This window comes from Kryptolebias marmoratus, linkage group LG8 (assembly GCF_001649575.2).
Source record: "Kryptolebias marmoratus isolate JLee-2015 linkage group LG8, ASM164957v2, whole genome shotgun sequence".
Taxonomy (NCBI): Eukaryota; Metazoa; Chordata; class Actinopteri; order Cyprinodontiformes; family Rivulidae; genus Kryptolebias; species Kryptolebias marmoratus.
Window position 1 is genome coordinate 4211336 of NC_051437.1, and position 11438 is coordinate 4222773.

General features: G+C 39.7%; 1 protein-coding gene across 1 annotated transcript in view; it reads right to left on the reverse strand.

Annotated features, from left to right (window-relative positions):
* Positions 1–6: 6 nt before the first annotated feature.
* The window catches only part of LOC108248019 (SPRY domain-containing protein 3-like), a 124765-nt gene continuing 113333 nt past the window's right edge, over positions 7–11438 (reverse strand). The window contains exon 5 of the mRNA XM_037976822.1: positions 7–608. Within this exon, the coding sequence (XP_037832750.1) occupies positions 486–608 (123 nt within the window). The 3' untranslated portion in view covers positions 7–485. The remainder of the gene's footprint in view (positions 609–11438) is intronic.

Consider the following 11438-nt stretch of genomic DNA (forward strand, 5'->3'; position numbering starts at 1 on the left):
TAGTGTTAAAGTTCGTTTGTGGCCTTTTACCTCAATTCCAAGATACTCAAAAGACGTGAAATTTCCCAAAGAGATTTTACTACAGTTTATGGTATTCTTAAATATTGAAGCCACGCCTCCTCCTTTTTTTGCATAGATAATGTTCCAAAGTCATGACTCACTAAACTTGAGCTTTTGTGCATCCTTTTTTTAATTTTCTTTATTATTCTAAGAAAACCTGTTAAAAGAAAAGAGATGTGTGCAATTATTTGTAACATGACAGTCATTTTATGTATTCTAAGACATTCCTAACATTTATCTGAGTTAGTTCTCCATTAGATTTGCTGACGTGGCAGCAAAAAACAATAAAAACAAAATCCAAACAAGGCGAGGCAAGGCTGACTTTTTTTCTCCTCTCACATGACTGCTCAACTGGGAGGTGAACATCAATCTGCCTTTAAGTGGTATCAGACATTTTTATGAGTACGAGTACATGCACACTGTATTTAACAGACACCCAATACTGGTATCGGTATTTGAGCAACCGTAAAAGCTGAAATAAAAATCTCACCTGCATGATACGCGACAGACCCTCGGCTCCAGTCTGGGTGTCTGTTCTTGGGGTAGTCCTGAATAGAAACAGTTGCAAAAGATTATTGCAGACACATTGATCAGAATATGACCTAAAAAAACCAGTACACTCACAAAGCTGATATAAAAAAGTATAATAATAAATCTAAATCTATCCAAATAGCAGATCAAAATATGATTCTGTTTGATTCAATCAAATAAACCAAAACAGTCAAAAACTCTGAATGAAGGGTAATTTTCAGAATAATGTAAAAAGGTTGAGTGGTATTGTTCTTAAGCTGTAAGGCCGTGCCAGCTAGCTGGAAATAAATAAAAAAAATTTATTTGACCAAACAGAGCTTCACTGTCGGAATAACACAGCAGGTGGCTGAAGTGAGGATGCTAAGGAGAATAAATGCCATCATGAGCAACAACAGGCACAAACTTCATACCCTGGAGGTGTTTTGTCAGAGCACCTTCAGTTTCAGGCTGATTGAGGGTGCAAGACTAACTATTACCAGAGGTCTTTACTGTCAGCTACCGCCCACTCAATGGGTTCAGTGTATTTTTATGCACTATATTATTCACATTAGTCAATTTTATATCAATATTTTTAGTTTTAGTATAAGATTATGAAAGAGTTAATGCCAAAATTTGAAGTAAAGATATCACACAATGTGTAGTGCTTGGAGCATGTGTTATGAATCAGTCTCAGTTACCTCACTAAATGCCATTTTGTTTTCTAATGTCAGTTGGCTGTGGCAGACATCTTGTATTAGACTGATCCAAACATTAATCAGTTGTAGATGTACATCCCATGATTTTGAAAGTTTCATTAAAATCCAATCAGTGGTTCTAGAGCTACTTTGCTAACATGTCAGACAAACAAACAGACACACATACAGGCAAAAACATTATTATTTTTTGCTTTTGGCAGCAGACGATAACTATGTCCAGCCATTGTATTGTGGTCTGTCAGTCACAATGTAACCCCAGATGAATGTACAACATGCTTTAAGATCTACTTTACTCCAAATGGAACCCCAGTTCAGAAAATAAACATAAATATTATTAAAATAAGATGTAAAACAAAACAAGCACTGCCTTTATAGAATTTATTTCTTTATTTATTACAAAACCTGCATCCACTTTTATAAACAGAAACTACTGCCTTTTTTGGTTTTGAAAAGGCAACAAAAACAAGATTTTTACACTCTAAAGCAGTGTTTCTCAACCTTTTTTGGGCCAGCGCCCCCCTATCCATTATCCAGGCCTCTTACCGCCCCCCTCCCACCCTCCACCTTTTTTTTTGCCTGTTTACGTGAATAAATTGTTTTTATTCATGGACTTATATAATACCTGATCTTGGGTATGGCCCATCAGAACATCTTTGCGGGTCATTCTCCACCATGTACTGCTTCAATGAGTCCCCCACTTCCTGTGGTGAAGGCCATTCAGATGGATCTTCTGAGTAAAGTCTTGCCCCAACCTTCTCCTCTGCACCTCTGTTCCTCCTTCTCATCATCATCTTCACCTCTCTTGTCCACATTCTCCTCTTTGGTGATTGACTTGTCATATCTGCCTCCACTAATTTTCCCAAAAGGACACAGTAATGGACAGCAGAAATTCAAACCCTCCTGGGCATCTAGGTTTTTGTGGCCTCAGTAGCTGAATTAGTCCTACCTGATGTCATCTCTGCTCTCCTCTACAGCAGCTGATCACAGACCTCGTGTAAATAACCACAAGCCAGTAAAAACAATATTTTATTTTGTAATAATTTTTGTTTGAAACTGCAAACTTCCTTTCTTAAGCCAAGTGCTTTATTTTGAAATGTGGACTTCCTGTTTAGCGCAGTGCTTAATGTAGTAACTGGTTAACAAAGGTACGGTTGGAAAAGAGACACGAAGTGACGATAAAGTTTCATTTATTCTGGCAGCCCCTCCGAAGAGGCAAAAGGTTTGTTTAGCAAAAGCAATTTATATGTTCATGAGTATTTTTGTGTGCTCATGTGTTCGTTTTTGTATACATTTAGGTAGCACATTAAGGTAAATGATGTTAGCTAACCAGTCACATGTATGTGTTTCAGCTCTTACGGCGTTGGTTATGGATATATGGATGGTCAGATAAAGCTAATTAAAACCCATCAACTCATCAGTAAAGCTTCATTTTTGTTCGTGGGGGCATGCTACATCATGTCTGTCTCCTTCATTTCCTCTCTGTGTTCTTCTCTAAGTCACATGGTCAAACAAGTATTATTTAATAACTTTAAATAAATTACACATCTTGCTAATGGACTTTTTAAAATGTAAATAATATTTTTATATGAATCACCTGGTATTAAGTAGCTGTTCCTACACTTCCAGCTCATATTGGACCGACCTGTCTCCTTCCTGTCTGTCCTGATTCTTTCCCTCCGTCCTCTCAGCTGAATAACATGAACTTTGTGTTCAGGAGGTTTAATAAATACAGCAGTCAAACCACATATAAAAACATGAAATCTTAATTTTAAATGATATCCTTGTTGGATATCAGTTACTGATGTTACTTATCAGATTATTCAGAACAGCTCTGTACAGTTATATCCCAGAGGAGACATTTAAACTCACAACTTTTGTAATTTATCTGCTTTATGATTCACCTTCGAGTTCAACAAATGATTACTGTCTGAACAACAAAATAACACAAACAAGTTCCTTTATTTTTTTATGTCATGCTGTGTTCTATTGTAAATACTGATCAGTAAACAGTTGTAACTTGAACATTTCCAGGCCTCGTCTTGACACAGGTTTAATGAAAACCTGACAGAACTTCCTGCTGTCTTTCAACCACTTTGAAAAGCTTTTTTCAGCTTTGTCCTTCTGCCTCTTCAGTTTTCTGCCTCTCCATCTTTAGCTCGCTCTCATCAGATGACAACACGATTCAAATTAAAACAGTCGCGCTCCCGCGCATGCTCGAGGAGAGCGTGACAGGACACATTTATTCGCCAAAGTCTCCAATAATACAGAAAAAAGTCACTAGATTTGTTGCTAGTTGCTTTGAAAAATGGCCAGACGGATCTGAAAACTCGCTAACTTGGCCCCGTTGTGCTCCAGCTTGTGCGGAAAACATTGCGTTGCACATTGTTTCCGGTTCAAAAAAAGGTCGTCTGCGTGTGTATTTCTTTTAGCGTGAGAAATACAAAAAGTGGCGTGTGAGCGTGTGCGCTTCACAAAATGCGTGTGTCTCACGGTCAATGCATGAAACTTGAGAGCCCTGCTTTTATTCATAGACTAATTAAAGATTGTGACTGATGATAAGACTTTAAAGTTCACAACGACACAAATAAAGCTTCAGAAAAAAGTCGCAGGGGTGTTAGCCGACATCGATCCGGTGTTACACTTGTCAAGCCGTAGGTCTCTGGTTTTAGAATATTTTTTTTATTTTTTATTTGTTTGGTTTGTTGGTTTGTGTTCCGCAGTCATGTCAAAGCATCTTGTCCAGAAAGGAATTAATGTGCATCTGGATGCTGGACGCTTTCAGGGAAAGTCCGAAAACAGAACATTGCTCTTGTAAATGTTTAACCACTGCGATAACAATGCGCTCACGGTGTATCCTTCAGAGAAATTAACCCATGTAAGAGAAATAAATAATTCCAAGGGTAATATCACTAAAGAGAGCGTTCCTTTCTCAAAGTTTACAAAGTAACTGCCATGTGGGACAAATTATAAAAACGATAATGTTTTAGGCCACAATATTTTTGCAAGTAGTTCAAAGTTTAAACTGATATTGTTGTGAATCTTTTGTGTAAACTTTACCTTTAAGCAAACGCCCCCCAAAAGAATATCAATGCCCCCTTTTTGAAAATATTGGTGCCAGTGCCCCCCGTCGTCCTTTCAATGCCCCCCAGGGGGCGGTACCGCCCCCGTTGAGAAACGCTACTCTAAAGTCTTTCACAAATCTTGTTCGTAAAACAGCTTTACAGAAACTGCCTCACTATGTGGATATGGGCAGCACGTCAGCTTAGTGGTTAGCACTGTTGCCTCACAGCAGGAATGTCCTGAGTTCAAACCCTGGGTTTGATCTGGGGTCTTTTTGTGTGGAGTTTGCATGTTCTTCTCATGTTTGCATGGGTTTTACTCCGGGCTCTCCAGTTTCCTAACATGCACGTTAGGCTGCCCTCAAGCAAGCAGTATTTTAGTGTTTCCCTTGCTGTGTGACAGGAACGCAGGGTAATATGTCCAGTGAGCGAGACCAAAACCAGACACGGAGACAACAGCTGAAGGTAAGTGTGTTTATTTACAAGGTGGCAACTATGTACAGTGCGTGTGTCGTGGTAGGATCTGGAAGGCAAGAGCAACAGGGTGAGTCTCGGGTACCAATCCTGCTATCAGCTGAGCACTGCATGAATGACTTAATTGTTGTTCTTTGGTCTTACAGGTCCAGGAGGTGTCCAGCGGCGAGGAGGGGAAGAAGGAGGCGTTCAGGTGATCCAGGAGTTCGATGCTCCAGCGAAGGTCTGGTCTCAACTGGAGGCTTAAGTACTGGCAGTCCTCGTTATCCCGAATCTGGATCACCTGTGGAAGTAGAAACTGGAGGAGCCGCCCCGAGGCGGGGCTAAAACTCCAGATCCCTACACTGTGTTGTGAATAGTTTAGTTTTAAATTTGTTTCTGAATTATTTTATTCAGGTTAATGTATATATTCATTTTGGGTAGCTGTCAGTGACAGCTTAAAATCTTAGGGAGATTGAAGTCATGTGCCCTTCTCACCGTCTGAAAACATGTACTGCACATGTGTGCCTTTCTATGGGCCTGTCCACATGGGAACAGTTTATGAGTATGTCAAAGTTTGTTTGTTTTTTAAATTGTTTCAGCTTTAGATTCTAATGAAAATGGCATTCTAGGAGCCCCTAAATGATACTCAGGAATGGATGTTGTAGACAGATACAAATACTTGGGAGCACATCTGAAGAGCAGGCTGGACTGGAGCAACACCGATCCTGTGTACAAGAAGGGAATAAACTATTTTCTGAGGAAGCTCAGATCCTTCAACATGTGCAGTAAGTAGCTGGAGATTTCGTATCAGTCCTTTGCTGCAGATGCCATCTTCTGTGCCCTGGTCTGCTGGGGGAGCAGCATCAGTGCCATGGATGCCAGCAGGTTCAATAAACTCATTAAAAAAGCTAAATAAAAAATGATTGGGCAGACCTTGGACAAATTTGAGTAAGTGCTTGACATGAGGTCACTGAACAAATGGCTCTCCATCAAGAACATTCTATCCCAATCCCTTGATTGACATCTTACAAAGGAAGAAAAGCTCCTTATCCAGCAGCCTTACTCAATTCCACTGCCACAGAGTGGCATGGAGTGAACACTGACCTTCACTCCATGAAATAAGTCCTGCCATTTGCTACTTCACTTTATTGAAGCTCATATCTGTTTAACAGATGAACACTAGTAAACTTATACCTGCACAAAACTACTGTAAACTAGTTACGCTAAATTATGTGTACCCTGGTATCATTGCATCTCTGTCTTCATTTGTACTCATCGGTTACTGTTTGTTTTTTTGTTTGTTGTAAGTGTTGTTTTTAATGTTTATAATGTTGAACTTGTCTGCTGCTGTGACAAGCCAATTTCCCTCAAAATATCAATAAAGTATCTTTCTATTATATTATGTTGTGTACAAAGAATTTACTCTGATGTGCTTTGAACTTGGTGAGGAAATCTCTTCCTTCCAGATGTTCCTCGTTGGATACTGTGCCTGAAATTGTTCATTATATCTGCATATTTGGATTGACACAACTTCCAGTCAACACTGACCTTCACTTTGTAGTCTTGTAGTTTAATGTGTCACCAATTAGAAGTTGTGCTTAGTTGTCATTCTACAAAAAGGATTTGGTTTTTGCTCTTGTAAACTCTATTACAAATCTTACAATTACCGTATTTTCTGCACTATAGGGCACACTGGATTTTAAGACGCACTGCCATTCCTTCTTCTTGTGTTTACAGTTCGAAAAATAGACTGTGTAGTATAATATAGACAGTCTATGGTTCATATATAGTATATATACAATCTGTTCATTATGTAAGCTGTACATGCATGCTCCACATATTGTTTACTGTTTATGGTGTACTTTTATGGTAGCGTTACAGCATATGCAGGCCTGGCATAGTTACAACAGTGTTTTGAATAATTTTCTGTGACTTTATGTGGATGAAAACTGAAATGGTGCTGTGTTAACGAGAATATTTTTAGAAACAATAAAAATGTTTGTTTTAGGAAAAAAATGCTCACATATGGACAAAGCTAACAAATAATCATTGAGCCAACTTACAGATGAAATCAGTGTATGACGCAGAGATAATTACCAGTGAATTTTATCCTTTTTCTATCCAGTATGATATCCAAAAATAAAAAAATGATCAGCTAAACTCATGACTCATGTAGACTGAGAGGCAGTATGCAGGTATTTACTCAACAGACAAAAGCCAGGTGAAATTATTCCTATTAGCAGCTGCGTAGAAATGGAAAATGTGGAACAGGGATGCTGCAGATATTTGGCTCGGTGAAACTGAGCCACAACATCAGAGAAACATCAATGATCCTGTCTGAATTCAAAAAAGGTTAAAAAAACAAAAACAACTGGACTTCTATTCTGTAGCATTTCAACTACAGAATAGAAGTCCAGTTGTTTTTGTTTTTTAACCTTTTTTGAATTTACCATGGCCTGGATGACTAAGAATCTACACCAGCAGATCCTGTCTGACCAAGGCGTTAAGGTTTGAATAAAAGAAAATAGAAATGCAAAAAGAACTGTGAGAGGGAGAGAGGACAGAGTAAGAGCAAGACAGGGAGACACAAAGGAATGCAGCCATTGCTCCAAAGCCTAAAAACCATTTATCCACAAAGTCTGCTCCTCTTCTCCGTTGTCTCAACCGCAAGTCTGAGGATTTCTCTTGCTGACTGACATGAGGGCTGCATCTCCACCAGAGGGAGAAGAACGCCCCAGTGCTTGCCTTCTAATTGATGAGCCTCTGATCTGTGATCAGAAGGAACTGCTAAATAAATAACACATGAATTGACTTTGAAACGCAGACTTGTGACTGAAAAATAGATCAAATATAAAAGGCATGTTTACATAATCATCTTCATAGTTGTTGGGTTAATGCACATCTGAATATGCATTAGTACAAAAAAAAACAATAAATGTATACTTTCTTCTCTACACACCATGTAACAACATTCCTTACCATTTCATAACAACCACTTGATTAAAAACAAAATCATGATGGTTTTGCTGTCAGCTGCTACTTTATAAATAAACTGAATTGTAATGGATAGAACTGGTGATAGTCTTTTGTGCATAAGGATTGGTAAGAAAATCTCTCAGCAAGGGATCCCTCGAACCAATCTTAAGTAGGGCTGAAACAATTTACCAAGTAGGTTGAAAAACTTGCTTAAATAAATAAATAGATGCTTTGTTTAGACCTGAAACTAACATGCATTTTGGGTGATCTGACCACAAAGACATAAGACAATGAAACCCTCATTGCCATCAATGTATGCTTCATTGGTGTATGAAACTAAAGCACTGATTAGACTCTATAGAATGATTTACTAAGTTTAGCTTTGTAGAGATGTAGTAGAGTGCTGTACGACTGTGTGTGTGGATGGGTGAATGAGGGTACAGATTGTGTTGTAAAGCGCTTTGAGTGGCCTGGTTGGCTAGAAAGGTGCTATTTAAGTACAGCCCATTTACCACTTACAAGGTTAAATACAAGAGTGAATTTTCTTGGGGTAGATTGACAATGCATTCAGATTCAGTTATTCAGACCACATATGTACAGCCTGTTTCTAGGGTCCTGTCTGGTATGGAAGACCCCAGCTTCTATTGCTCTTGTGTTGAGAGCCTGTTTTGCCATGATTAGTGCCTCTGCGCTGTCCTTCAGTCCAGCTCTCTCTAGCCACTGGTAGGATTTGTTGATATCAGCCACTTCCTCAATCTGCTGGTGGTACATGCCATGCAGAGGCTTATCTTCGATGGTTCCGCTTGTTCCTCCTCTTTCACATTGGATTTCTGCTACCTGAGACATTTACTGAGCAATTCATCATTGTGGGCTTTCTTCCTGATGTACTCCAGGATCATAGTTGTTTTATCCTGTATAGTGGCTCTGATGCTCACTAGTCCTCTTCCTCCCTCCTTTTTCTTAGTGCACAGTCTCAGGGCACTGGACTTGGAGTCAAACCCTTGATGCATTGTGAGGAGTGTTTGTGTCTTGAGGTCAGTGACTTCTATCTCCTCCTTTGGCCGGGATATTGTACCAGCTGTGTATCTAATCACTGGCACTGTATACATGTTGATTGGATTGGACTCATGCAGAACAGGAGTGGGGACAGAGCATCACCTTGATATATGCCATATTTAGGCAGTTAGCTTTGAATCATAGTTTTAGCCAGCGAGGCGTCCGGGCGTGATTTGCACGCCCAATTTTCAAAACACGCCCAGTTTTTTCCTGCACGTCCTTGACATTTACTTGTTACGGTGTGCAGTAAAATTTTCCACCAAAACATTCATAATGACTTTTTGCCTGCTAACAAATATGGACGTGAGTTGCCATGCTGAGTTGGGTCCAACTTGTAAGCTTTGATGTGATTTGCTAATGTAAATGAGGTTCCCGCCCGCACTCAAGAGACGTTCTGATCAAGATGTCCGGCACACTAGAGCTTAAAAGAAGAAAAATCATGGACTTCTATACTAAAATGGTAAGTCAAACAATCAGTTCATTGTTTGTGGTCACTTCTGTGCAAAGCTTTCTTTTGTTTGATTGATGGGGACAATAAATAATCCAGACTGGCTGCCACGCCAGGGTTGCCGTGCACATGGTTGGATTGTCAACAAACAAACATGGCTGACATATTTTATGATAATTAGGTCACTAGAACAGCTGACCGAAAGTTAGAAGTTTGTTCTTGGACATCAAGGTGAACTTATCAACATCTGTATATCGTGATGCCTCAATCTTTCCTATCTGAATAATAGTGTCGTTTACTACAGCTTCACACTTGGTCGCTTGTGTTAGAAAATAACTACTCTGTCGGGATGTTGGCCAGTTGTATGTGGAGCATCCTTGTTGATCATGGAGTGTAGCCCTATGCAGGGCTTAATTTGAGCCGGACCCTGCCGGAACAGGATCTGGGAACTCTCTTATTTTGACAGGGTGCGTTCCGTTGCAAATCACGCCCGGACGCCTCACTGACTAAAACAATGCATCAAATGCTAAGGCAGAGAAAAGCTTCAGTGTGCAGAACTGTATCAGGACTAGACTTCACTGTTGCCTGACAATCAACCACCTAGATCACCTCATCTGTCTGTCCTACCACCACATCCCCATCAGACAGTTTCCCTTTGCACAAGCATTGAATAACTACATGGCGCAGCCACTTAGGTGGTACTGAACATCATCAAAGACTTTCAGAGACTCTTATGATCTGTAAAAACTGATTGTTTTAAATCTCATTATCTGCTTGTCAAGCCACAACATTGCCATTGTTCAGTTTGGCTCATATTTATCTTCTGTGTTAATTTGAAACAGGGTCAGCTGCTGGTCAGAATTAACATTGTCTCTCGATTCCTGCCGTTCATTAAATATTTTTATACAATGTGTCAGCGATGTCTTAGACCAAAGTCAAATGTATTTATATGGCTATTTCCTTATATGGTGGCTGGTGCTATCAATAAGCAGAGTTAAATTTATTTTAGAAATGTAGTTGACATAAGTAGCATATGTGCTGGATGCTGATTCCTTTTGTCATCAGAGGTTACAGAGAAAGTGAAAGAAGTCTTTGTAAATGAAGTCTTGGTGCTCCCTCTAAGCAGAGGTCAAGTTACAAAGTCGATATTACAAGTTTACAACTGTGCATATCTACTAAGAGGTTATTGATTCTTTAAAGCCATCAGAAAAAAATGGAAACAAATTACAAATATTTGAAAACTTGAGTTGTTAGTAATATACAAAAAACAAAAAGTTCGAAATTTCAAGAGTCTGTTATTACTGAGCGAATGATAACATTTTCGAGAAAATTAGAATTCCGGGAAAGCTTATGATTTCTGTGCTGAGACCTTTTTTCTAACAATATCCAGTATGAAAGTAGGGCTGAGTGAGTAAAAAACATCCTGTTTGTGTTCAAAGTGTGATTGTCTGGAATGTGTTTAAAATGGCCCAAAATGCTCCCAGAATGCACCAGAGAGCATGTAGAATTTCAAAATTTTCCAGGGGGGCACAGACGCACTAATCATGGTTGCACAAGAGTCCACATTCAGCACAAGAGCAATAGGGGCTGGGGTCTGAAGTACCAGACATGACCCAAGATGAAGGCCATGCAAAGATGCCCCGAGACAGTCTAGCTCTTAATAGGAAAATGTAAGATGTAGGCAGACAAATGTACATGTAACATGGCCATAATTAAGTGCCTGGAATAGTGTACAGGAATATCTGTCTAGAGTACAGATTGGAGGTCTCGCAATCAGTGGGAAATTCCACTATTGTCATAACTTGGGAGGTTTTGTCCAGAAAAGCGAAACCAAGACCAAACACGGAGACGGAAGTAAAGGTAAGTGAGTTTATTTACAGGGTGAGACTATATACAGTGGGCGGTATCCGGAGCGGTCTGCAAGAGAAGGAGAGCTAGGTGAGTCTCGGGTACAAGTCTTGATCCACACGGTAGCAAGAAGGTGGTAATAATGTCTCTTTATTTGCTTACAGATCCAGGAGGTGAATGCAGCGCCGATGAGAGGAGGAGCAATTTCCAGGAGTTCTAGGAGTGACGAGTTAGATCCAGCAAGGTAAGTAGCAGCGTGGTTCCAGGTAAGTGATCCTTAGTATCTGTAGTCGTGGCGTGGCAAGAAAA